Source organism: Prionailurus bengalensis, chromosome A1, assembly GCF_016509475.1.
Source record: "Prionailurus bengalensis isolate Pbe53 chromosome A1, Fcat_Pben_1.1_paternal_pri, whole genome shotgun sequence".
Taxonomy (NCBI): domain Eukaryota; kingdom Metazoa; phylum Chordata; class Mammalia; order Carnivora; family Felidae; genus Prionailurus; species Prionailurus bengalensis.
In genome coordinates, this window is record NC_057343.1 from 239,996,446 (window position 1) to 240,017,325 (window position 20,880).

The window sequence follows — 20,880 nt, forward strand, 5'->3', positions numbered from 1 at the left end:
TAACAGGGAGGTAGTTGAATAAACTGTTACACCCCCCAAAACGGAGAAGCGTGCCTGCACAAAGATAGAAGAAAGAGACCTATTTGCCACATGGGGTTTTCTCCAGGACACGCAAAAGATTGTAAAACTCAATGGAACTTCCAGAAATGAAAAACAGAACATCTGAAATGGAAAATTCACAGGATAAGCTTAACAACAGTTTGGAAAATACAAAAAAGAGTCAGTGAACCTGGATACATAACATTAGAAAGGATCCAAACCTAAGCATGGGAAGGGGGAAAAACTGAAAAACGAAACAGACCTTCCTCACCATCGAACAGCGTCAAGCTGTCTGATATACACACAGCTGGACTCCAAAGAGGAGGCAGACCAAATATTTAAAGGCTTCTTGGCTGCACATTTGCAAACTTGATGAGACTCCCGAAGTAAAGGAGTTCGGTAAGCATCCAGCGGGACAGACAAGAGGAACCACGCTACAGCACGTCACTGACGAACTGCTAAAAAAGCAATGGCTTTAAAAAAATTCTAAAACCAGCCAGAGAAAAGGGACACACTCTAGGCAGAGAAACAGGACCAGAAAAAACTGTGAATTTCTCATCAGAAACAACACAGGCCAGAAGGTACTGCCACAGTGTGCTTCCACACGCTGAAGAAAACACGCGTGTCAACCCGGGACTCTACAATTACTGAAAATACCTTTCCAAAAAACGAAGGCAGCCCGGGGGCCCGGAGTTCCAGCCGGTTCCTACCACATTCCCCCAGTCACCTGCCTCCTCTTTCCTTGGAACGTGACAGAAGCCACGGTGTCCTTCGCGGGTGCAGCGCCCGAGACCATCTCCGAGACCACGACAGTGCCCGCCGAGCGCGTCAAGCTGCCGCCGCAGGTGCGGGGTGCCAGCAAGCACATCGCCACAGACGGCGATGCAAGGGCATCACAGGCTGTGAGGTTCGTGTCCCCAAGGAGCAGGGGTCCCGTCCTCCTGGCGTGGTCACCGGCCAACGTCGTCAGATACTTCCCCACCCAGGCTCTCGACTTCGCCTTCAAAGATAAACACAAGCGGGTCTTCCCGGGTGGTGTGGACCACAGAGCCCAGTTCGGCGCTACTTTGCAGGGCATCTGGCATCAGGTGGTGCCACTGGGGCCACATCCCCGTGTTTTGTGTATCCTCTGGATTTTGTTCATACCCGTCTGGCAGCTGATGCGGGCAAAGCTGGACCAGAGAGGGAACCCAGGGGCCTCCACGACTGCCTGGGTGAGATCTACAAATCCGATGGGATGGAGGGCCTGCGCCGTGGAGGGTGTTCTCATGTCCCGAGCTGCCTACCTCAGCGTCTGTGCCGCTCAAAGGGGTCGCTCCCAGGTCCCGAGAATACACACACGTTCCTCAGCCGGGTGACGGCACGACCCGTCACAGCGGCTGCGGGGCTGACTTCCATCTGTTTGACGATGTTCATCGGACATCAGGTCCACAGGCTCGCTTCGCTGCCCGAGCAGGACACCCCGCAAGGAAGGAGGCAGAGCTTTCTACAAGGCGGCTAGTCCAGCGTTCTCAGATGCATGGGGCGCTTCTGCGCTTGTCTCGTGTGACGAGTCAAGAAGCTCGTGCAAGTTACGCTAGTGTTTCCCCTTGTGAACAGGCATGTTGTATCACAGAACATCTCTTGAGGATTCTTGACAGACTGTTGGCCCTCTATTTATCAACGATAACTACTGGTTGGAAATGGAAAGCAATGATGTTTGTCTGACCCTTTTTATCTCTTAAGGCCATTTCCATGATGGTGGGACTCCCTTGTATTTTTTTATTTCAGTCACTCCTGAAAAATAAATTTGAGGAAATAAAAAAATGAAGGCAGGTTAAAAGTATTTTCATTCAAAAATGGTTGACACAATTCACCACCACTGGATCTACGTCGTAAGAAGTGCTTTAAAAAAGCCACGGAAGCAAAGGAGTAAAGAGCAGCTAGAAATCAAGACACGCACAAAGGAGCCGAGAGAGCAGGTGGGTGCATGTGAACTGATGTCAAGTACATCTGTGCTCCTGCTTAACTTACTCAAAGTACAGCTGACCGTTTAAAGCAAAAAGGACGATGTTATCGTGGACTTGACGGCATACATAGAAGTGAAACGTATGACAAGGTAGAAGGAAGCAACAGGAGAACAGAATAGAACTTTGCTGTCCAAAGTTGTTACGGCCCATAGCAACTTTTTTCCTTTTTTCCAGCGATGTCTTCTGAGACACCAACAATAAAATAGCAAAAAGAAACTACACCAAAATGAAAAAGCTTCTGCACGGGGAAGGACACAGTCAACAAAACTAAAAGGCAACCTACAGAATGGGAGAAGATATGTGCCAATGACATAGCCAATAAAGGGTTCGTGATCCAAAATACATAAAGAACCTAATACGACTCAATACTCAAAACACAAAATCTCCAACTAAAAAATGGGCAGAAGACATGAACAGATATTTCTCCAAACACAGAGATGACCAACAGACGCACGAAAAGATGTTCAACATTCCTCATCATCAAGGAAATGCAAATCAAAACCACAATGAGGCAGCACCTCACACTCCTCAGAATGGCTAAAATCAAAAACAAAAGAAACAACCAGTGTTGGTGAGAATGTGGATAAAAAGGAACCCTCGTGCACTGTCGGTGGGAACGCAAGCTGTTGCAGCCACTGTGAACAGTACGGCGGCTCCTCAAAAAGTTAAAAATAAGGGCACCTGGGGGCACAGTCAGTTAAGCGTCTGACTGTTGATATTGGCTCGGTCGTGATCTCACAGTTCGTGCCACCGAGCCCCGTGTCAGGCTCCGCGCGGTCACCCTGGACTCACATTTGAGGGGCCCTGGGAATGAACAACAGCCTCACCTTGCAGGAGAATGGTTAGCTTTCAAGGGTCCCTAACCAGACACCCACGCGCAACACATGAGTATCCCACCACCCACCAGCAGCAGGAGGGCTAACCCTAGACACGAGAGCTCCTCTAAGGAACTGACAGTGGGATACGTCTCATGGGTGGGAAGGAAAGTCCTGTGGGAGCCATGCCCTTGCTAGGAGGGCCAAGCATCAGGCAGGTCTGGGCTGGACACTCGGGAGTGATCTGCAGTCTAGAAGCTGGGTCCCCAAGTCCCCGCACGGCACCGGGTTTCTTTCTGACCTTCCAGAAAGCCATGCAAGGCATTTATTGATTGATTGATTGATTGATTGATTGTCTCTTTATTTTGTGAGAGAGCGAGTGCAAGTGGGGGAGGGGCAGAGAGAGAGGGAGAGAGAAAATCAGAAGCAGGCTCCGCAGTCTTCTTGGAGTCTGATGTGGGGCTTGAGCTCACAAACCTGAGCCACCCAGGTGCCCCCATGCAAGGCCTTTTTATAGCTGTGACATAGGGAAACTGAAGGACTTTGTAAAAATCTGCGTTTCACTCCTTTTCCTGATCCTATTCCTGCTAGGACCCGCATCCCCACTTCACACATGCCTTGTAGCACCAACAGTGTGTCCTCCTTATAAGGGACAAGAAGTTCACATTTATCTCGAGTCTTCCAGCACAATAGACGACATCTAAGGAAGAACCAGGTGAGAATAACCAGACACCAGGAACAGACGTGTGGACGCCAAGGCTCCCTGGCTCTGAGGAATAACTGATGAAGGGCAGCTGGGGGACCGAGGGGACCTACACAGCAGGCCCCGAGCAAGATGAGATTCTCTCCTTTCCTTTCCGGAGTCTCCCAGACACTCCGTACCTGCATTCTGTCTATACCTTCAGTACACTCTGCACTCACCTCCTGCTGGCTCACATTCAATTTCTATCCTGCAGAGGGCCGGGGACACTCGTGCCTGGTCCCGCAGGACCCCCTCTGGATCCTTGGACCTGACCCGCCTGCATCGGCTTTAGATTCATGAGCAGCAGGACACTCGGCGTCGGGGTGTGGCTTTTGCCCCCAGTTGCCAATAAATCTCTACACCTGGGACAGAGTACAAACCAGATCAAAAGTCAGTCTGAGAGGGGTATGAACCTCAGCGTTCTTGGGGCTTTGCAGCCCCTTCCTGAGGCCTGGCTGCATCCTGGCCTTCAGATTCCACGAGACCCCCCCATGTCCCTCGTGTCCCACTGATGCCCTCTTGTGCTCACACAGCCGGAGCTGGTCTTTGTTCCCTGCAGACTAATTAGCCTGGCGTTCCTTCCTACACTGTGTAGACCAGAGCAGTGACAGCAAAGCCGCAGGGTGCGAGCAGGGGCTCCTTAGGTGTGGCAGGAGCACGATGGCTCAGGGGTAAAGGTGGCTCTGTGGCCTTGGTTGCAGAGGACTGGTAAGCCTGTTAAGAAGGGTGGATTTTACACTCAGGGTAAGAAGAGGCAGGTTTGCTAAAGCAAAGGACCAGATAGGGGAGGGTGGAGACGGTCTGTGACACACCATTCCATCGGTTGAACCAACAGAGCCAGGAGTGGATGCTAGAAGGGAGAACGTGCGGAGGAAAGTTCCTAGTGGCCCCCCAATCTCTGGCCCAGATCCGAGGAGCAGGTGGTCCAAGGCCTCCCCGCACTCAGCCTCAGTGCCTTGTTCCCGGAGGTCTCCATCTCTGCGTGAAGTCACATCCCGTCCACAGCGAATCTACTGCCCTACGAATTCCCGCCCAAGCCCCCACGCTAAAGCAGTCTGCCTCCTCCTCTGAAAACCAGGAATAGCACTTTCCATTTCTCTAGGTGCCTCACGCGAGTCTCCCGCAATCAGGCAGGAAAAGCAAGCCCCTGCAGAGGGCTGGCCCACGGCCGGGAGCTCTGCCAACTTAGCATGGAAGCAGGAAGGGCGCGGGCCCGCGGGCGAACCGGGACAGCTTTCCCCCGAAGGTTCCCAGCGCCGCCAAACCTGGGAACTAGGAGCTACAGTCCCTGGCTGAGCAAGCCCGGGTGCGGGCAGGGGCGCTTCAAGGGGAAGACCCCTCCCCAGGTCCCCCTCTCTGCGGTGTTGTTTCTTCAAAATCGCACCCGCCCCCCCCCCAAGAGGCTCCTATTGAAACAACCACCTGAAATCAGGTCTCTAATTTTCGGGAGTCTATTGACCATTTTCCTCTATTTTGACGTGAACTCCAGACGTAGAAAGGGTTTCAAGAACAGCACACGGTCTCTGTATCGCCTCCAACCAGCTTTCCCAAATGTCAACATTGCACCCACTTGTGGGCCCGGTAGGCCTGGGGACAGCGCAGTCCCCACGGCTGGGCGGTAGGGGGTGGTCCAGCAAGTGTCCGCGGATGTGGGGCGGTGCCTTGGAGACCCCGCGACCCCAAGGCGACGGCTCCGCTTCGGCCCCCGGTCCATGCCCCGCCTCCGCCATGCCCCGCCCCCGCCTCGACCCACCCCCCCGTCTCACCGCCCTTCCCCACCGGCCCCCTCCGTCCCCGGCCCCTCGCGACCGCCTCGCAGCCGCGCCGCCGCGCCCCATCCCCCTCTGCCTGGCGCCCCCTGCCGGCCGCCTCACCACCCGATTCCCCGTCCCGCTCCCCTCGCGACCCCTCTGCACTCGACAGGGCCCAGCCCAAGCGCCCGGAACCCGCGAGGCAAGCCGGGAGGAGGACGCGGGCGGGAGCCGTCACCAGCGTGCGTCGCGCCCCTGACGCGTGCGTGCGTGCGCGTGCGTCATTGGCTGGACTGCGTTTCCCAGGGGGCCGCGCGGCGCGCCCACTTCCGGCGGGAGGCACGGGACCCGGAAGCGGCCGCGGGGCGGCGAATCCCGCGGCGACAGGTCGGTCGGAGGGCGGCGAGAGCATGCAGGGCGGCCGGCGGCCCGCGGTGCGCGGTGCGTTCGTTCCCCCGCGGCGGTGGCGGCGGCGCGAGGCGGCTCTTGCGTGAGCGGCGGCGGCCGGAGTGGCCGGCGGCGCGCCGGGCGGGCGGCGGGGTCCGCGGCTGCGAGGCGGGCCGGGCCGGGGTGGGCGCCGCTCTCGGCCCGGGGGGCGGCGGCGCCATGTGGAGCGGTCGCAGCTCCTTCACCAGCCTGGTCGTGGGCGTGTTCGTGGTGTACGTGGTGCACACCTGCTGGGTCATGTACGGCATCGTCTACACCCGGCCGTGCGGCGGCGACGGCAACTGCATCCAGCCCTACCTGGCGCGGAGGCCCAAGCTGCAGGTGAGCAACGAGGAGGTGTGGCGGCGGGGACTACGTGGGGGCGGGGCTGGGGCCCCTTCTTACCGAGCCAGGTCCAGGACAGCCCCCCAGCCCCACTTGCTCCAGGTCCTGGTGCATGGTGGCTCCGGGAGGGCTCGGGGCGCTGCCCCCTTACCCCTCGTCCCGCCTCTTGAAGGCGCCCGGGTCCCTGCCCTGTTCTGCTCAGCTGCACGCCTCAGTAGCTTGTTTGCAGTGGACACAGCAGATCTCTTCCTGGCGCGATGGGAGCCAAAGTGAACCCTTTTCCCATTTGGTAGCCGGTCAGATTGCCACCGCGGGTGTAGCAGTTGGATGCGTGTTTTCTGCCGAGGGGGGTTGGGGGTGGTCCTTGCAGAGCTAACTTTCTTGACGCTCCTTTCCAGCTCAGCGTGTACACCACCACGCGGTCCAACCTTGGTGCTGAAAACAACGTGGATCTGGTCTTGAACGTGGAAGACTTTGACGTGGAGTCGAAATTTGAAAGGTATGATTGGGGAGCAGCGCGTGCCGGTGATGGGGTAAGTGCTGGTAACGTTTAGGTTGTGGAAAAGGCAGCGTCATGTGTACGGAAGTTAGCGGGGAGAAGCACTGTTCCCTTCTGTCTCGTGAGTGGGGCGCTTTTAACCGCCCTCGTTTGTGATACGTAAACTCGCCAAGTTTTGCTCTTTGTGAGAGTAGGAGGTGATGAGTTTGTCCCTTAAAAGGTAGCTTCCAGTGTCCGAAGGTCCCAGGATGCACGGCAGCCATGGGCGTTTCCAGAGGAGGAGATGAGGTGGGGGCGACGTGGCTTCCCACAGCAGACAGCTCGTCTCTCTCTTCCTGGCGAAAGTTGCCAGTTAGGTCAGTGTAGTGACGTAAATGCTCAGGTACGAAGAGGGAGCGTGGGAAGTTATGCTTGCTGTGTCGTTCTAGTTTTAAGATTTCAAAAGCAGAAGTCGAAAAGCAGCTTGCTTGTCCGGGGTCTCCTTTTTTCCTGTGTGTCGTCTGGGTGATTTCAGACAAAATGGCGGGAATGTGTGGTGCGTTGGCATGAGCGTCCTCTGGCCAGCCTGCCCCATTCGAGAGCTGCGGGAGGCAGTGCAGCAGACGGGGGAAATAGGTGCGGTTGGGGTCAGCCACTGCCTGCCCGGCCACGTGAGCCCTGTGACCAAGGCGAGTTCCTGCCTTCCCTGAGCGCTGCGAAATGTAGGCAGGAAATGCTGCCCGTGGTTTTAGAAAACGGTCTGTGAGCATCCACACTTCCAGGATTTCGGTAAAGTCTTTGCAGGTGGGTGCGTTTTCAGAACGTGTGAGCTAAAATTAGTTTGAAACGGCACGATTTATAGAGGTACTTGGGTAACCTGTGCCGTGGGCACATACGAGGCAGCTAACATGCACGTGGTTGTAAAACGGCCGTTTCTTTTGTTTTAGGACGGTTAACGTTTCCGTACCAAAGAAAACTAGAAATAACGGGACGTTGTATGCGTACATCTTCCTCCACCATGCCGGCATTCTGCCATGGCATGACGGGAAGCAGGTGCACCTAGTGAGCCCTCTGACCACCTACATGGTTCCCAAGCCAGAAGAGGTCAACCTGCTCACGGGTGAATCCACTACACAGGTGAGTGTGCCTGTCAGGTCACTGACCGCATGAGGCCTGCGCTCTCCCTGTGGAGTTCACACCCACAGGTTTCTGCACGTGCAGCTTACACCGGGAGCTGGGGTGAGCATTGGGAAGGGAAGCAGTTTGATGTAGGGACAAGCACGTCTGTCTTTCAGCAGAATTGCTTCCTGTGACTCGCAGATAAATTTTATGCCAAGTTAGTGACGTAGACTCTGAGTAATGCAATGACAGGTTACTTCTCAGGCCCCGGGCCCTCTCAGCCTCCAGGGAGTGTGTGTGCACCCCATCAAGGTGTGGGGGCCTCCCTTCTGCAAAGTCGGCCGCAGCCTTCGCTCACAACTGGGGGACTCACTGCCTCGTGTGTAGGGCAGGACGGCACTTCGGTATATCTTTTCAGTTGTCATTTGCGATTACGGGAGAGATACCTGTACTGCATACGTTCCATACTGCTGGGAAAAGCTGTGTATACGAGGAAACTAGAGTGGCTTAAGTGGTTATTGACGATACTGTGGGTAAAGCAGAGGGATTCTGTCTTTGGGTCTGTGTGGACTAGAAGGTGAGCTCGTTTACAGATGGGAAGTGTCTGTGAGGCTGCCCCATGCTGGGTCTCCTTGGAAGGACTCCCTCGGCTGCTTTTTCTTGGGGGGACTCTATGGCCCCGCCTCCTGGGGCCTTCCTAGGGAGTCAGTGAGGTGGTGGGTGTTAGTGTGAAGTGATCTCCGGAACATAAAAGTAAACGTTTGCGGTTAGTATTACTTAGAAAACCATTCTTAACGTAACTTACCGGAGCTGTATTCTATCTATTTAGGTGGGAGATACGCGAAATGGTCCTGCAGTGTGGAATTTGTCAGTTAGATCTGGGAGATTTTCCTGGCAGTCATAGCTTCTTTGCTGAATAGAGCTCTGTGTGCGACTGACGCCCAGCCCTGACCCTGTCTTTGCAGACGGCGTGACGGACCGGGCCTAGGGCCAGTGTCCTCAGTCTCGCTGCCGGCTGCAGGGGCTGTGAGCTCCGATTGCCTGCCCCCTCCTGCAGGTGTCCCGGGACTCCCTCTTCTCATGGTCCCCGCTCAGGCTGGGGATCTAAATGACAACCCTCTGGCTCGTGTTAAGAGAAGGAAGTGAGGGGTGCCGCTCTGGGGGAGCCGGCGGTCATGCCCCCACCCAGCACTGGGCTTTCCCTGCTGAGCCACTCGTTTCCTTTAGCAGCAGATAGAGGCAGAGAAGAAGCCACCGAGTGCCCTGGACGAGCCTGTTTCTCACTGGAGACCAAGACTGACACTGAACGTGATGGTGGACGACTTTGTCTTTGACGGGGCCTCCCTGCCTGCCGACGTGCATCGGTACATGAAGATGTAAGTACCGCTGGGCCCACCGGGAAGGAGGGTGGCTCTTCGCGGCGCACGCCCCCGTGCCCAGCCTCGAGCTGGCGGTGCAGGAGTGGCCCCGGTGTGTGGGGTGTGGAGGACACCTGGGGGGTCATGGCCCACCAGAATCCAGAAACGGGGGCCCGCAGTGCTGCCTCGAGCACCCCTGAACCTCTCGAGGTCTTGCTGATAGAGACTGCCACCAGGGCGTGAGACCGTGTCGTGCTGCACCCCCTGAGACTTTTGTCCCATCTGCGTACTGATTACCTCTGTTAGGACCCCGTGTTTTGTTTTAACTTGACTTGTTCACGTTAACTTAAAAACTAGTTTTTAGATCGTTACATTTAGTCATTAGCATCGCTAGTTAAACGTAAGCGTTGAAATTGTGTGAATGATTTAGACCGCCTTGCGTTTTGGGGGAGCCCGCTGTTAAAGTAAGATCTGTTACCGATGTCACGCAGCACCTAAAAATGGTTGCGCTAAGACTCGTCTTCCTTCACGGGTTAGTTGTCAACGTGCTATCGTCGTGAGGGGTTTTTTTTTAATGCGTATATGTCATTTTTGAGTGTGCAGAAGAGTCACGTAATTAGAAACGTAAACGGTACAAAGGGTCACAGAAAGCCCCCCACTCCTGTTCTCTGGCCCCCGCCGCCTCCAAGGTACGGAAGGCAGGTGGGTTTTTATTTCCACTCTCCCTCTGCATCCCCGACCATCCCGCATCAGGGCACATGTGGGCCTGTCACTCTTTTGCGGCCTGGATGGTGTTCCGCTCTGTGGCCACTGGGGTTTCCCTCCCACGGCTGTGGCTTCAAGGAAGAACAGCTGGTTAGAGCCCTCGGCTTCTGTGGGCAAGGTGTGTCCTGGGGCTGTGTGCCCAGAGACAACCGAGGACGTGGGCGGGATTTCTCCGCGCTGCGTCTCCGAGCCGCGTCTGATTCCTCTAATGGTGAAAGTGTTCACGGTGACTCTGGGAACTGCTTGATCCCTCAGGATCCAGCTCGGGAAGACCGTGCACTACCTCCCTATCCTGTTCATCGACCAGCTCAGCAATCGGGTGAAGGACCTCATGGTAAGTGTGGCTCCTCTGGGCTGCTGTCGCCCCGCAGGAGCTTGCTGCGTCTTTCTGACTTGGCAGAGCTGTGCTCCGGGTCTGCCTCCGACTCCCTTCCTGAGCCCCTATGCTCTCTGTGGTGGAAGGCTCTGGAACAGTTCTGTATTAAGTGCTTGGATGGCGAGTCTCAGAGCTCATTGGAGAACCGAGTGTCGCTCAAACAGTTCATGAAGGTTTTTCCACCAAGCCCTAGTTGTTTGGCTCAAAGGCACAGATGGGCTTAGAGGGGCTGCTGAGCAAACTGCTCCCTTTGGAGCTGGCCCCACACAGTGTCACTGCCTGTCTTGGAGCCTGCAGTTGTTCCCCCCGCCCCCCACCCTCGGGTGGCCCTGGGCAGGGCTGAGTGTGGGAGTGGAGGGGAGCTGGCACCCTGCCCTGCAGGGTGGATTGGAGGGCCAGTGCAGGACGGCTGACTTCCGGGCAGTGACAACAGCAGTGACCGTTGACACGGAGGGTCACCTACGGTGCCCCAGGCACCGTGCCGAGCACTTCACAAACGTCCCGGGGTCTCGCCCCGTGGGCTGTGGAGCTGTGGCACGAGCCGCACCGGTCGCCCTCCCCGTGACTCCTGGCCGCCATCCCAGTCTGTGGGCGTTTACCACGCGCTGGAGTCCGTGCTCCTTGCTCACAGACGAGACAGCCTGGGCACAGAGAGCTCGGGTCCCCGTGGGATGCACGGCAGTGAGCGGAAAAGGAGGCATCTGACCCGGGGCCCAGCCTCGCGGGCCCCTGCCCCAGCTCTGCCTCCCCCTGCTGACCCAGGGGTCCCTAACACGCGGGGTCCTGCGCTTCCTTTGGGGGTGCCACCTGGATCTACGGGGCTCGTCGGCCCCGGGCAGACCGTCATCCTCCCTCCTGCTGTGTGCAGACCTGGAGCCGGCCCAGTTCTGCCGAAGCGCGTGGTCAGCTTTCTGGGGGCCCGGGGCTGCCGTGGTGTGGGCAGTGGTGTGGAGAGGCTGCTGGCTGGCTGGGCCGCTGGAGCTCCGAGGCTGCGTCTGCAGGGCGCCTGCGCTCTGCTCATCGTGTGGGTTTAGCGGCCTCGTGACGTGGCACCGCTATTCAGACGTGGAAACAAGCTCACGGGCCGCCGGCGTTTCCTGTGGCGTCTTCGTGACACGAATGCTTTGTCTGGATCAGGGCTGCTTTCTGGAAGGAACGCCATCTTTGGGGAACAGCTAATCTGCTGGGGTTTAGACAGTGGCACCTGTGTGGGTGGGGTTGGCCCGTGCCCGCCTGCCCTGGAGCCAGTGTGCCACTGTGGTGTAAGGGGGTCCGGTGCCTGGGCCTGGCGTCTGGTCAGTCCTGGTGGGGGGGCCCTGGGCCTGGCGTCTGGTCAGTCCTGGTCCGCTCCTGTTGCTGGACTGGCCACGTCGGTGTCCACCCAGGAGGGTCTGCTGAGTGAGCTCCGGCGGGTGGAATCAGGTGGCTCCGTGTTCACACGATGGGGCGTGTGGTGCCCGTGGACTCACCGGCCTCTGGAGGCGTGGAAGGCCGCTGCAGCCAGCGTGGGCCGCCAGACCCCACGACCACAGCCGCTCGCAGCTGCCCCTTGCCTCCGCACACACTTAGGTCAGGTGTCGCATCTTCCTGAGGCTTTCTGTTGTCCCCTGGGGAGGCAGGCCGACCCTCCACAATTCAGTCTCTCCGGGAGCCTTTAGCCCACACACCAGGGCCCCAAGTGCCACCCGCCAGGTTTCCCTTCCCTGCGGAGAGGTGTGGAGGCTCCGTGGGGCCCGTGCCCGGCTCGTCCACAAGAGCAGGTTCCTGGTGCATGCCGGTGCTGCTCGTGCCGAGAGGCCGGGGTACAGGGCCAAGCCGACACGGGGGTTCGAGAGATACGGGGTTCAGGTGGCAGAGGAGACGAGAACACGTTGCTCAGAAAAGCTTTGAGCGCAGGATGAGGGTGAGTGGCGGGAGGTGGGAGCCACGCCTCCCCCCACCCCCCGCCCCCTGGGACGTGGAACAGACGGTAGTCGAGTAGGCCCAGGGGTGCAGCGTCGGCCTCCAGTGCACGGAGCCGTGGTCGGTGGGGAGCCCACGGCGTGGGGTGAGCCGTGGGGTGAGTGCCCGGCAGCGGGTGGGGGCAGGCGGCGGACCTGGGAAGGGCGCGGCCTCACTGCCCTGCTGTCCTTCCCGCCAGGTCATAAACCGCTCCAGCACCGAGCTGCCCCTCACCGTGTCCTACGACAAGATCTCACTGGGGAGGCTGCGCTTCTGGATCCACATGCAGGACGCCGTGTACTCCCTGCAACAGTTCGGTGAGGCCACGGGCCGACCTTTACTTCCGGGTCCGGGAAGCCGTGCTCAGGCTTCAGCCTCGGTGCCTCCTGCTGGTGTCCTTGACCATGGCTCCCGTCAGAGCATCGGGTTTCCGCTCTCAGTGCTGAGAGCTGTCCTCGTCTGTGGCCGTGAGCGTGAGGCGCGTGTCTGGTGTTGGATGTCGCTGACCTGGCTCGCCTCGTGCTGTTTCCTTTTCCGTTCAGGGTTTTCAGAGAAAGATGCTGATGAAGTGAAAGGCATTTTTGTCGACACCAACTTGTATTTCTTAGCTCTGACCTTCTTCGTCGCCGCGTTTCACGTGAGTGGGCACCGGGCCGGGGGTTTGCGTGGTGCGGCCTGGCGACCTGAGACTTTGTGGCCGCCACGCTGGGGGTCCCTCTCCCGGCTCAGGACGGGGGTGTCTGCACCTGGGGTGCTGATCACCTTAAGGACTTGGGGTTTGTCTATTGGCCCTGGAGGTCATTTTGAAAAGAAACCCAAACTCCACGAGATCAGTGAATGGCTTTGCAAAATAAGTATCTTGTTGTAAAATTCTAGCACGGTGGTTTCGATGTTGAAAACCCAGCCTTTGCGTAGAATCCCTTTTTGAGCGTGGAGTTGTACAGCTGGTGGAGGAAAGCTGTCCCCCACGTGGCAGCCGTGCTAGATCTGAGGTCAAGGTGGGCAGGGGTGGGCCCCCAGTGCCTGGAGATTGGCTGCCAGTCTGGCTAAACTTCCCAAAACCGTGCTGGGAAATAGTGGTTTTGTTAAAGGAGCAGGGTCTGAGAATGACCCGTGTGCACAGCCTGGGCACCAGGTCAGAGCCGGCAGCACCTGGCGAGGGAGCCGGGACGTGTGGCCCACGACGGCGGTCGGATGCCCCGCGGTCCCGGCGTGCTGGGTGGGGCACGAGGCCGTGGGTTTCCGAGGTGTGGCGTGTGGCATCCACCTGGCTGTGACCTTGCGATCCGGGTCCCGCGCACACCTGTGCTCTCGCTCGGCGGAGACGAGCCGTCGGAGCGACGCGAGCTGGACATTGCCGTTCTCTTCTCTTTCCAGCTTCTGTTCGACTTCTTGGCATTTAAAAATGACATCAGTTTCTGGAAGAAGAAGAGGAGCATGATTGGAATGTCCACCAAAGCAGGTAGGTGCCCTCAAGTTTCGGCCGTTCCCGGAGCGCCGTGTCCTGTTGATGGATACGGATCTCTAGGCTTCACTTTGGAGCTTGGGGTCTGCGGCCGTCTCTGGTCCGTGCCAGTCAGGGAGCCGGCTCTTGCGCGGGCGGCGCCTGCGAGCCTGGCAGAGCCTGGCCTCTGCGAGCGCAGAGGGGCTGTCTGTGGCGTGTGAACCCGAGGCCGCGTGCCAGGCCCCCCCGGCAGCGACACCAACGCGGGATCTTGGCCTCCATCTGTTTGGCTGCTAATCAAGCGTCTCAGGAGACACTTCTTTTCCTTCCACAGAAATGACGTGCCCAGGGGTGGTCCGGGCACCTGGGCTGGCCCCCGGTGTCAGCCGGGTCTCACATCCTCCTGTCCTCTGGTGTTCTTCGGGGGGCACAGGGCCCCTGCTGGGTCCTCCGGCCCTTCCTGGGGAGCAGCCGTGAGCGGGGCCTGTGGGTCCCCGTCAGTGCACACGGGGCAGCCAGGTGTCCCCCTAGCAGGCACCCACGGGGGTTGGCCCCGCTGCTCCTGCCCCACGAGAGGCCGTTAGGAAGGTGCATGTTATGAGTCGGTTGTAGCATTTTGTAAAGTTCGGTCTTTATGGAGAAGGTATAGTTTTTAAAAGATGAGTTTCTCACGGAGTTGGGAGGGAAACAGGTAAGGGGAAGAGGTCAAGGAGGCGGGTTCTAATCCCCACCGGTGACCCCTCTGGTCAGCGTGCTCTCTGTGTGTTTGTGTACCTGCACACACGTTTCTGTAGCAAAGGGGACTTTGCGTTCCGTGCTGTGGCCTCTGTGGTCGCTGTAGAACATTTGCACGTCACATACACCTTGTCTGGTGCAGTGGATGGAGGCGGTGAAACCCTTGAAGCTTTGTGTACGCTGTGGGGGGGGGGGTACGGGTAGGGGGGTGAGTGTGCACGTAGGGGGGTGGGGGCGTGATGGGACCTGTCAGGTGGGGTGTGGACAGGGCGCGGCCGGCCGCTCAGCGCAGCCCCCTGCCCTGCCCCCAGTGCTCTGGCGTGGATTCAGCACAGTGGTCATCTTCCTGTTCCTGCTGGACGAGCAGACGAGCCTGCTGGTGCTGGTCCCCGCAGGCATCGGGGCCGCCATCGAGGTGAGTCGTGTGGCTGTGCTTGGCCGCACCCGGTCCCGAACCACGGGAGAGACGTGGCCCTGCCGAAGGCAGGGAGGGGCGTAGCAGCTGCCGCAGCTCCGGAACGCCAGAGCCCGGCTGCCGAGGGCCCTGTCGCTGGGGTTGGAGCTTCCGCCCATCACACCTGTCCACGCGACGTGTTTTACCACGTCAGGCAGGGAGCCACACGACTTGTGCCGCCCACCGCATGAGGCCATGTGGGACGTGGTGCCCTGTGACAGCCCGGGCCGAGCTGGGCTCAGAGAGCGGTTCCGTGGGGCGGGTGGCTTTGGGCCAGGACACGGGGGGGAGCAGAGGGGGTGGCGGGCTGGGACGTTCTCTGGCCTCTGGGGCTGCCCTGTCCCGGGCCTCAGCCCCAGCCACAGTTCTCCGCCCTACCCATGCGCCGTGGGCACCGGCACGTGTGGCCGTTGGGCCAGAGAACGCACTTGGTCTGCCCGTGACCCGTGCCGCGAGGACCCCCCCCCATAGCCACCCGTCACAGTGCGGAGACCCGGCTCACCGGGTTGTGGAGGCGGGTCCCCCGAAGACGGCAGGACTCAGGGCAGAGGCGAGGGGCCTTGCAGTGACCACCTGGGAGAAGGGGCCGGTGAATCGAGAGGCAGGCAGGATGGGCCGGGAAGGGGGCCCGGCCCAGAGGACGGCAGCCAGGCCAAGTGCCGGTTCCGTCGGTGCAGAGGGCGGCCGAGCTCGATGTTGGCGTGGAGCCCACGAGCACCAGTCAGGCTTGGTGGTGTGACCAGTCAAGGCTGGGGGCGTGAGCAGGCACACGCTGTGGTCCGTCACCTCCGGGTGAGTTCCGGGGACTCCTGGGTCTCAGAGCCGTGAAAGTGTGTTTCTCGTCCTTTCTTTCAGCTGTGGAAGGTGAAAAAGGCCTTGAAGATGAGTGTCGTTTGGAGAGGCCTGAGACCACAGTTCCAGGTGGGCATTTGTGCGGTAACAACTGTCCCCCCACCCCATCTGCCCCGGACGCTCCGTGCCTCCCCCCGCCCCCACTCCTCGTCTGCCCCTTGGACGGTCTGTGCCTCCCCTGGCCCCCGTCTGCCCCCCTGGACTCTCTGTGCACCGCCCCCGCCCGCTCCCACCACCCCATCTGCCCCGGACGCTCCGTGCTGGTCGCCAGCCCATTCTCATGTCCCAGAGTGTCTGCCCTGTGGCTGCTAGCTGTGCCCCGATCAGACGCCACACTCGGGGGCCGGTGATCCTTGGGCCACCCGGCCAGCCTCCGGCTCCGAGCCCCCCCTCGGCAGACGTAGGTGGCATCGTGCGGTGGAGGCCGGTCCCCTGGCAGCCCTGAGGTCTCCTGGCGGGCCGGCGTGGGCAGCGGCTAGTGTGGGCCCCACGTGGGCATCCCCGTCAGGGACAGGGTGCTCCCCCTGCCCTGACGGGATGGGATGCGGGCGTGCTGGGCTCTGGGCGCTCCTCCCATGCCCGCAGGCCAGCGTGGTGCTGCCTGGTGCCCCGTCCCCGCCGGAGTCCAGCATGTGGTGCTGCTCTGGGTTGGCCCTTGCCGCCGGTGACAGGATTTTGCTGTGCCTCCGGGCAGACGGGCTGGGCTGGGGTGCAGTGGCATTTTGGGGTTTGTGGTCCTGAGCCTGACTCCTGCTGGGATGGACCCGGATCCAGGGAAGCTCAACACCCTGTCGAGGATGGGAAATTGGGGACCGGGACAGAGTTTGTCCTATCGGGAACTGGCTCTGTGAGTCTGCCTTCACTGACCCGAGTGCAGTGCAGGGGTGTGGCCATCACCGTGATTGCTGGGGGGGCGCGTGGCCCAACAGGACACACTGGCGGGCGTGCCTCTGCACACGCGGCACGTGTCTGGGCCCCGGGTGACCCTGATTGCGGGGAAGTGGCTGCAGGGGGCCGCCTGGGCTGAGCCCCCTGCACCGCACAGCTGGGCTGTGCACACCTGCCAGTCCACGTGCAGCTGTCCCCGCCAGCGGCCTGGAACTAACAGGACTGTGTTGGGCTCTGTGACAGTTTGGCACTTACAGCGAGTCCGAGAGGAAGACAGAGGAGTACGACACTCAGGTGAGTGGCGGGGGTGGGAGGGGATGCCAATCAGCCTGGGCTCTCGGACTTGGGGGCAGGCTCCGGGGCGGCTCCACGTCCCGGCCTCGCAGGAAAGCCGGGCCCGGTCTTCGCGGGCGGTCGGGAGGCCTCCTCCTCTCCTGTAACGAGATTTATTTCTGGGGAGTTAGCGGTACGCGCTGTGATCTCCCGTGGTCACCGAGACCCCGGTGACCCTCCTCATCCCCAACCCCCCTGTGCGGGTGTAGCTGCAGCTTTCGGGTTGCCCGGAGACGGCTCCCTTGTGGGGACGGTGTTACTTGCCGCTCGGACGGGCACGTGTTTGTGTGCCAGGGCCGAGGCAAAGCTCAGGGTCAGCATGGTGACGAGCCCCAGCCCCCGAGGGCACTCCGTGCACACGGCTCTAGCCGGGCGTCTCCAGATCCGTTTCCCATCGCTCCTGATCAGTGACCGGGTGTTCACAAGCCGGACGGATGCTGTGAACGTCCGTGCGGCATCAGGCCTAGCTTCTGGAGCCTCGTTCTGCAGGCGTCTGCCGTCCCAGCACCGTCCAGACTCGGTTCCCCAAGGCCGTTGGCCTGTGTGCCCTCCTTGCCGGTTCCCCTGTCCGGACTCAGGTCCCCAAGGTCGTGGCCCACGTGCCCTCCTTGCCGGTTTCCCCGTTGCGAGTTGGCTTGTCACAGAGGCTCCGTGTTCCCGGCAGGCCATGAGGTACCTCTCCTATCTTCTCTACCCCCTGTGCATCGGTGGTGCCGTCTACTCCCTGCTGAACGTCAAGTATAAGAGGTAGGACGAGCCAGCCTCCGTGCTGGCAGCCAGGGACGCCCCTGGGCCTCCGTGCTGGGCCTGCCCCTCCTCCCCCACCCACCCCGCCCGGGAGACACACGACCCGCCCAGAGGGCACAAGGCCGGCATGTGGTCTTCCCCAGGCCTGTTCCCCAGCAGCGGGCACGGAGGTGCAGGTGTCCGGGGCCCTGGTGTCAGGAACGAGGGCGGACGTGTCTGGCGAGGGGAGCCTAGGGCGGGTGGCCTGGCCACTGCGTTCGGGACACAGGAGCCCCGGAGGCGCGGCCCTGAGGGCTGGGGCTTCTGACGGAGGACACCGGCCAGTTCAGCCCTGCAGCTACCACCTCACGCTTGCGCTCCGGGAAGAGGGCTGTCCCCGCGGGTCCCCCCACCAGCACTGCAGTTTCCGGGGGGACGGGCGCCGCGGGACAGGGGCGGTGATCACGGTCTCTCTCTTGCAGCTGGTACTCTTGGCTGATCAATAGCTTCGTCAACGGTGAGTTGTGGGGATTCGGCTCCGCCAGTAGCGCCCGTGGCTGTTCCTCGTGGTTCCCACACGTGGCCCGTGTGGTTCGAGGACGGGCAGGCAGGACCTCTGCCGCCAGCCACCCCTGCTCCCTTTGGCGGGGCCCCCCCGACACCTGGTTTGTCTGCGGCGGCCCCGCTCAGGCTGCCCGTGAAAACGGTTTGGGGCGGGCGGGCAGTAACGCCGTCCGACGTGCGGTTTCCGAGGGCGGCTACGGGGCCCGTGAGCCCTGTGCGTCGGCTGGGTCTGCGTCCTCGGAGGGCACAGACCCAGGACCTGACGGGCCTGGCTTCTTCGCGGGCACTCGCGGGCCCGAGCCGTCTGCGCGGAACATGGTGACAGGCAGCCGCGCTGGGTGGGGGGGGGGGGCCGCTGGCAGAGAGCAGGTCTCTGGAGATGGACCCGGGGCCACCCCAGCCTGCCGTCCTTCTTCCCAGGGGTGTACGCCTTCGGCTTCCTCTTCATGCTGCCCCAGCTCTTCGTCAACTACAAGGTAAGACCACGCCCTCCCCGCGCTCACCCGCGTCCTCCCTACGCCGGCCGCTGATCTGCCGCGTCTCGCCCCCCAGATGAAGTCGGTGGCGCACCTGCCCTGGAAGGCCTTCACCTACAAGGTCAGTGCCCCCCCCCCCCCCCCCCCCGCCCCGCAACTTCTCAGGGCCACTACGCCCAGTGGAAGGGGGTTTTCTCAACCGTGGGCCCCCTGGTGGTGACTTAGGGACGCTGGTTCTCGAACTGTCACAGCAGCACGAGACGAAGCCACATTCCTTTTCGGGGACACGCGTGAGAGCGCATACCCCCAGCCACCCCCAGAGGCCCACGTCCACACGCGGACGCAGACCCTGGGCTCGGGCACACCGGCCGGGCTGTGAAGTGCCGTGACACGCTTGTCAGGGCGATTGGAATTAAGGTGTGTTTTCCTGTTCGTTCTGTGAAGCAAGACGAGTGGCTCTGAGGAGGAAGAAGCCGGGGTTTTCGGGGCAGCCCCCGTGGGGGTGCAGTATGTGGAGAACAGGGGTGCGCGAGGGGGCGCCTTGGTGTCCAGCGTCCTTCCGCCCTCACTCCTTTTCTCTTGTCTCTTGCCGCCGGGACCCCGCTGAGCGGTGAGAGGGTGAACGGGCCCCGGCCCCCGGGTAGGCGTCCGGGGGACCCTGATGGCCGGTGTTCACACCTCCCCCATCCCACGTGGCAGGCCTTCAACACTTTCATCGACGACGTCTTTGCCTTCATCATCACCATGCCCACCTCCCACCGGCTGGCGTGTTTCCGGGACGACGTGGTGTTCCTCGTGTACCTGTACCAGCGATGGTGAGTGTGGCCGCCCCTCCCGGGTCTTCTGTGGGCACAGAGGCAGTTTGCAGGTGGCGTGTGTCACCTGCAAGGCCGAGTGAGAGACCACCCCACGGCCCAGTTGGGAAGGACAGGTCTCTGTCCGAGCGACTCGCTCAGTCCCTGCCGCTCACGCCCCGCCCCCCCCAGCGTGGCGGCAGTCGCCACGAGCACTGTCTGGAGAGCGCGGAGGGGCCGCCACCCCCAGGGCCTGGGGACGGGCACGGAGCTCCGTCCTGACAGTGAACACACGACAGGCGGTCACGAGGGGACTCCAGACATCCCTCCTGCGGCAACTTGGGGTCTCGTGTCCTAACTGCTGGGACTCCAGCCCCTTCGCAGATGGCAGAGCCCGGGGGGCCTCTGTCCTTGCAGGCTGTACCCCGTGGATAAGAGCAGGGTGAACGAGTTCGGGGAGTCCTACGAGGAGAAGCCCCAGCGGAAGCCCCACGCACATTGAGTCCCCACCCGGCCGCGTGCGGTCAGCCCCTGTGCGGCAGGGCTGGGTTGTCGGCAGAGTATTTTCGGACGCTTCTGGTGGAATAATCTGGACATTACACCGTGTGCGTTGCCAAAACCTGAACGTTTCCCGTCGCCCCCCGAGTCCCTGTGCGTCGTGTTAGGGAGGGGCTCCAGCGGACAGACTTCTGGCCCCCGCATCAGGCTCTGACCATCGGAGGCTCGGCACGGAGGGCGGGGAGCCCGGGCCGGGGGCCTCTCGAGGTGTCCGTGAGCGCTCTCCACACGCGCAGGTGGCTCTTTAAGTCCATTCCTTAGAGACTGGGATCAAACGGCTTTTTTCCTTTTTGTTTAAAATTTGACTATTTTAAAGCTTAATGTACGTATGTTTCTATTTTAAAATAAATTTCTTTGGCTGTGATGTTTTTCCTGGCCCGGTGGAGCGTGTCTCCTCTGGCTCACTTTTCCTGTTCTCAGAAACCCACGCACGACGTGGGCTCACGTGTGTGCTTGCCACAGCAGCGGAGGTAAAGACCGCCTCCCCAGCTCTCGAATCGCAAACGTTCCTGAATCTCCGGTGTTGAACGTGTTTTGCACGGTCACCACCAGTCCCCCAGACGGTGTTTTTCAGAAATGCTCTGGGTTAAGGCGGAGATGAGCTGCGTGGCCGGGCGGGCCTGTGCTCCGTGTGGTTCTACGTGTCCGTGAGCACACGGGCAGCGTGTGCCGTGGGGCTGGCTGTGAACTCCGTCTTCCGCTGTGTCCACCGTGGCGTGCTGGGCTCCTCCTCCCAGGGTGAAAGGTGGGGCCAGTCGGAGTCTGAGGAGGCCCAGGCCGTGTGCGTCCTACCTGTCCCCACAGGCCACGGGCGCTGTCGCGGGGGTCTGTTCGCAGTGGAAACCACACGTGCGTGCCACTCAGGAGCCTGCGGCTTCTGGCTCAGCTGTGT

General features: G+C 60.6%; 1 protein-coding gene and 1 long non-coding RNA gene across 5 annotated transcripts; one reads left to right on the forward strand and one right to left on the reverse strand.

Annotated features, from left to right (window-relative positions):
• Positions 1–1,822: 1,822 nt before the first annotated feature.
• LOC122495710 lies at positions 1,823–5,318 on the reverse strand. The gene is made up of 3 exons (XR_006300545.1): positions 5,028–5,318; positions 3,785–3,967; positions 1,823–3,380 (listed from the first exon to the last, which is right to left on the reverse strand). It is a non-coding gene; the product is annotated as an uncharacterized LOC122495710 (long non-coding RNA).
• Positions 5,319–5,900: 582 nt separating this feature from the next.
• CLPTM1L (CLPTM1 like) lies at positions 5,901–20,352 on the forward strand. 4 transcript variants are annotated; one of them, XM_043601606.1, is made up of 17 exons: positions 5,901–6,124; positions 6,526–6,626; positions 7,553–7,742; positions 8,952–9,100; positions 10,103–10,181; positions 12,364–12,481; positions 12,707–12,801; positions 13,542–13,626; positions 14,655–14,758; positions 15,653–15,718; positions 16,781–16,831; positions 17,535–17,617; positions 18,079–18,113; positions 18,581–18,636; positions 18,713–18,757; positions 19,336–19,451; positions 19,623–19,917. In XM_043601606.1, the coding sequence occupies exons 1-17, from the start codon at positions 5,963–5,965 to the stop codon at positions 19,786–19,788; spliced, it is 1,701 nt and encodes a 566-aa protein (XP_043457541.1). In that variant the 5' UTR covers positions 5,901–5,962; the 3' UTR covers positions 19,789–19,917. The 4 variants fall into 4 exon arrangements, with proteins under 4 accessions (XP_043457541.1, XP_043457547.1, XP_043457555.1 ...); XM_043601612.1 differs by having other exon boundaries at positions 5,902–6,124; positions 8,955–9,100; XM_043601620.1 differs by having other exon boundaries at positions 5,904–6,124; positions 19,848–20,352.
• The last annotated feature ends 528 nt before the right edge of the window (positions 20,353–20,880 follow it).

Bases quoted from the DNA above. Each gene is read 5' to 3' on its own strand.
- CLPTM1L (XM_043601606.1), top strand. From the start codon at position 5,963: ATGTGGAGCGGTCGCAGCTCCTTCACCAGCCTGGTCGTGGGCGTGTTC. The intron at 6,627-7,552 runs GTATGATTGGGG...CTTTTGTTTTAG, and splicing joins GTGGAGTCGAAATTTGAAAG to GACGGTTAACGTTTCCGTAC. The intron at 9,101-10,102 runs GTAAGTACCGCT...TTGATCCCTCAG, and splicing joins GTGCATCGGTACATGAAGAT to GATCCAGCTCGGGAAGACCG.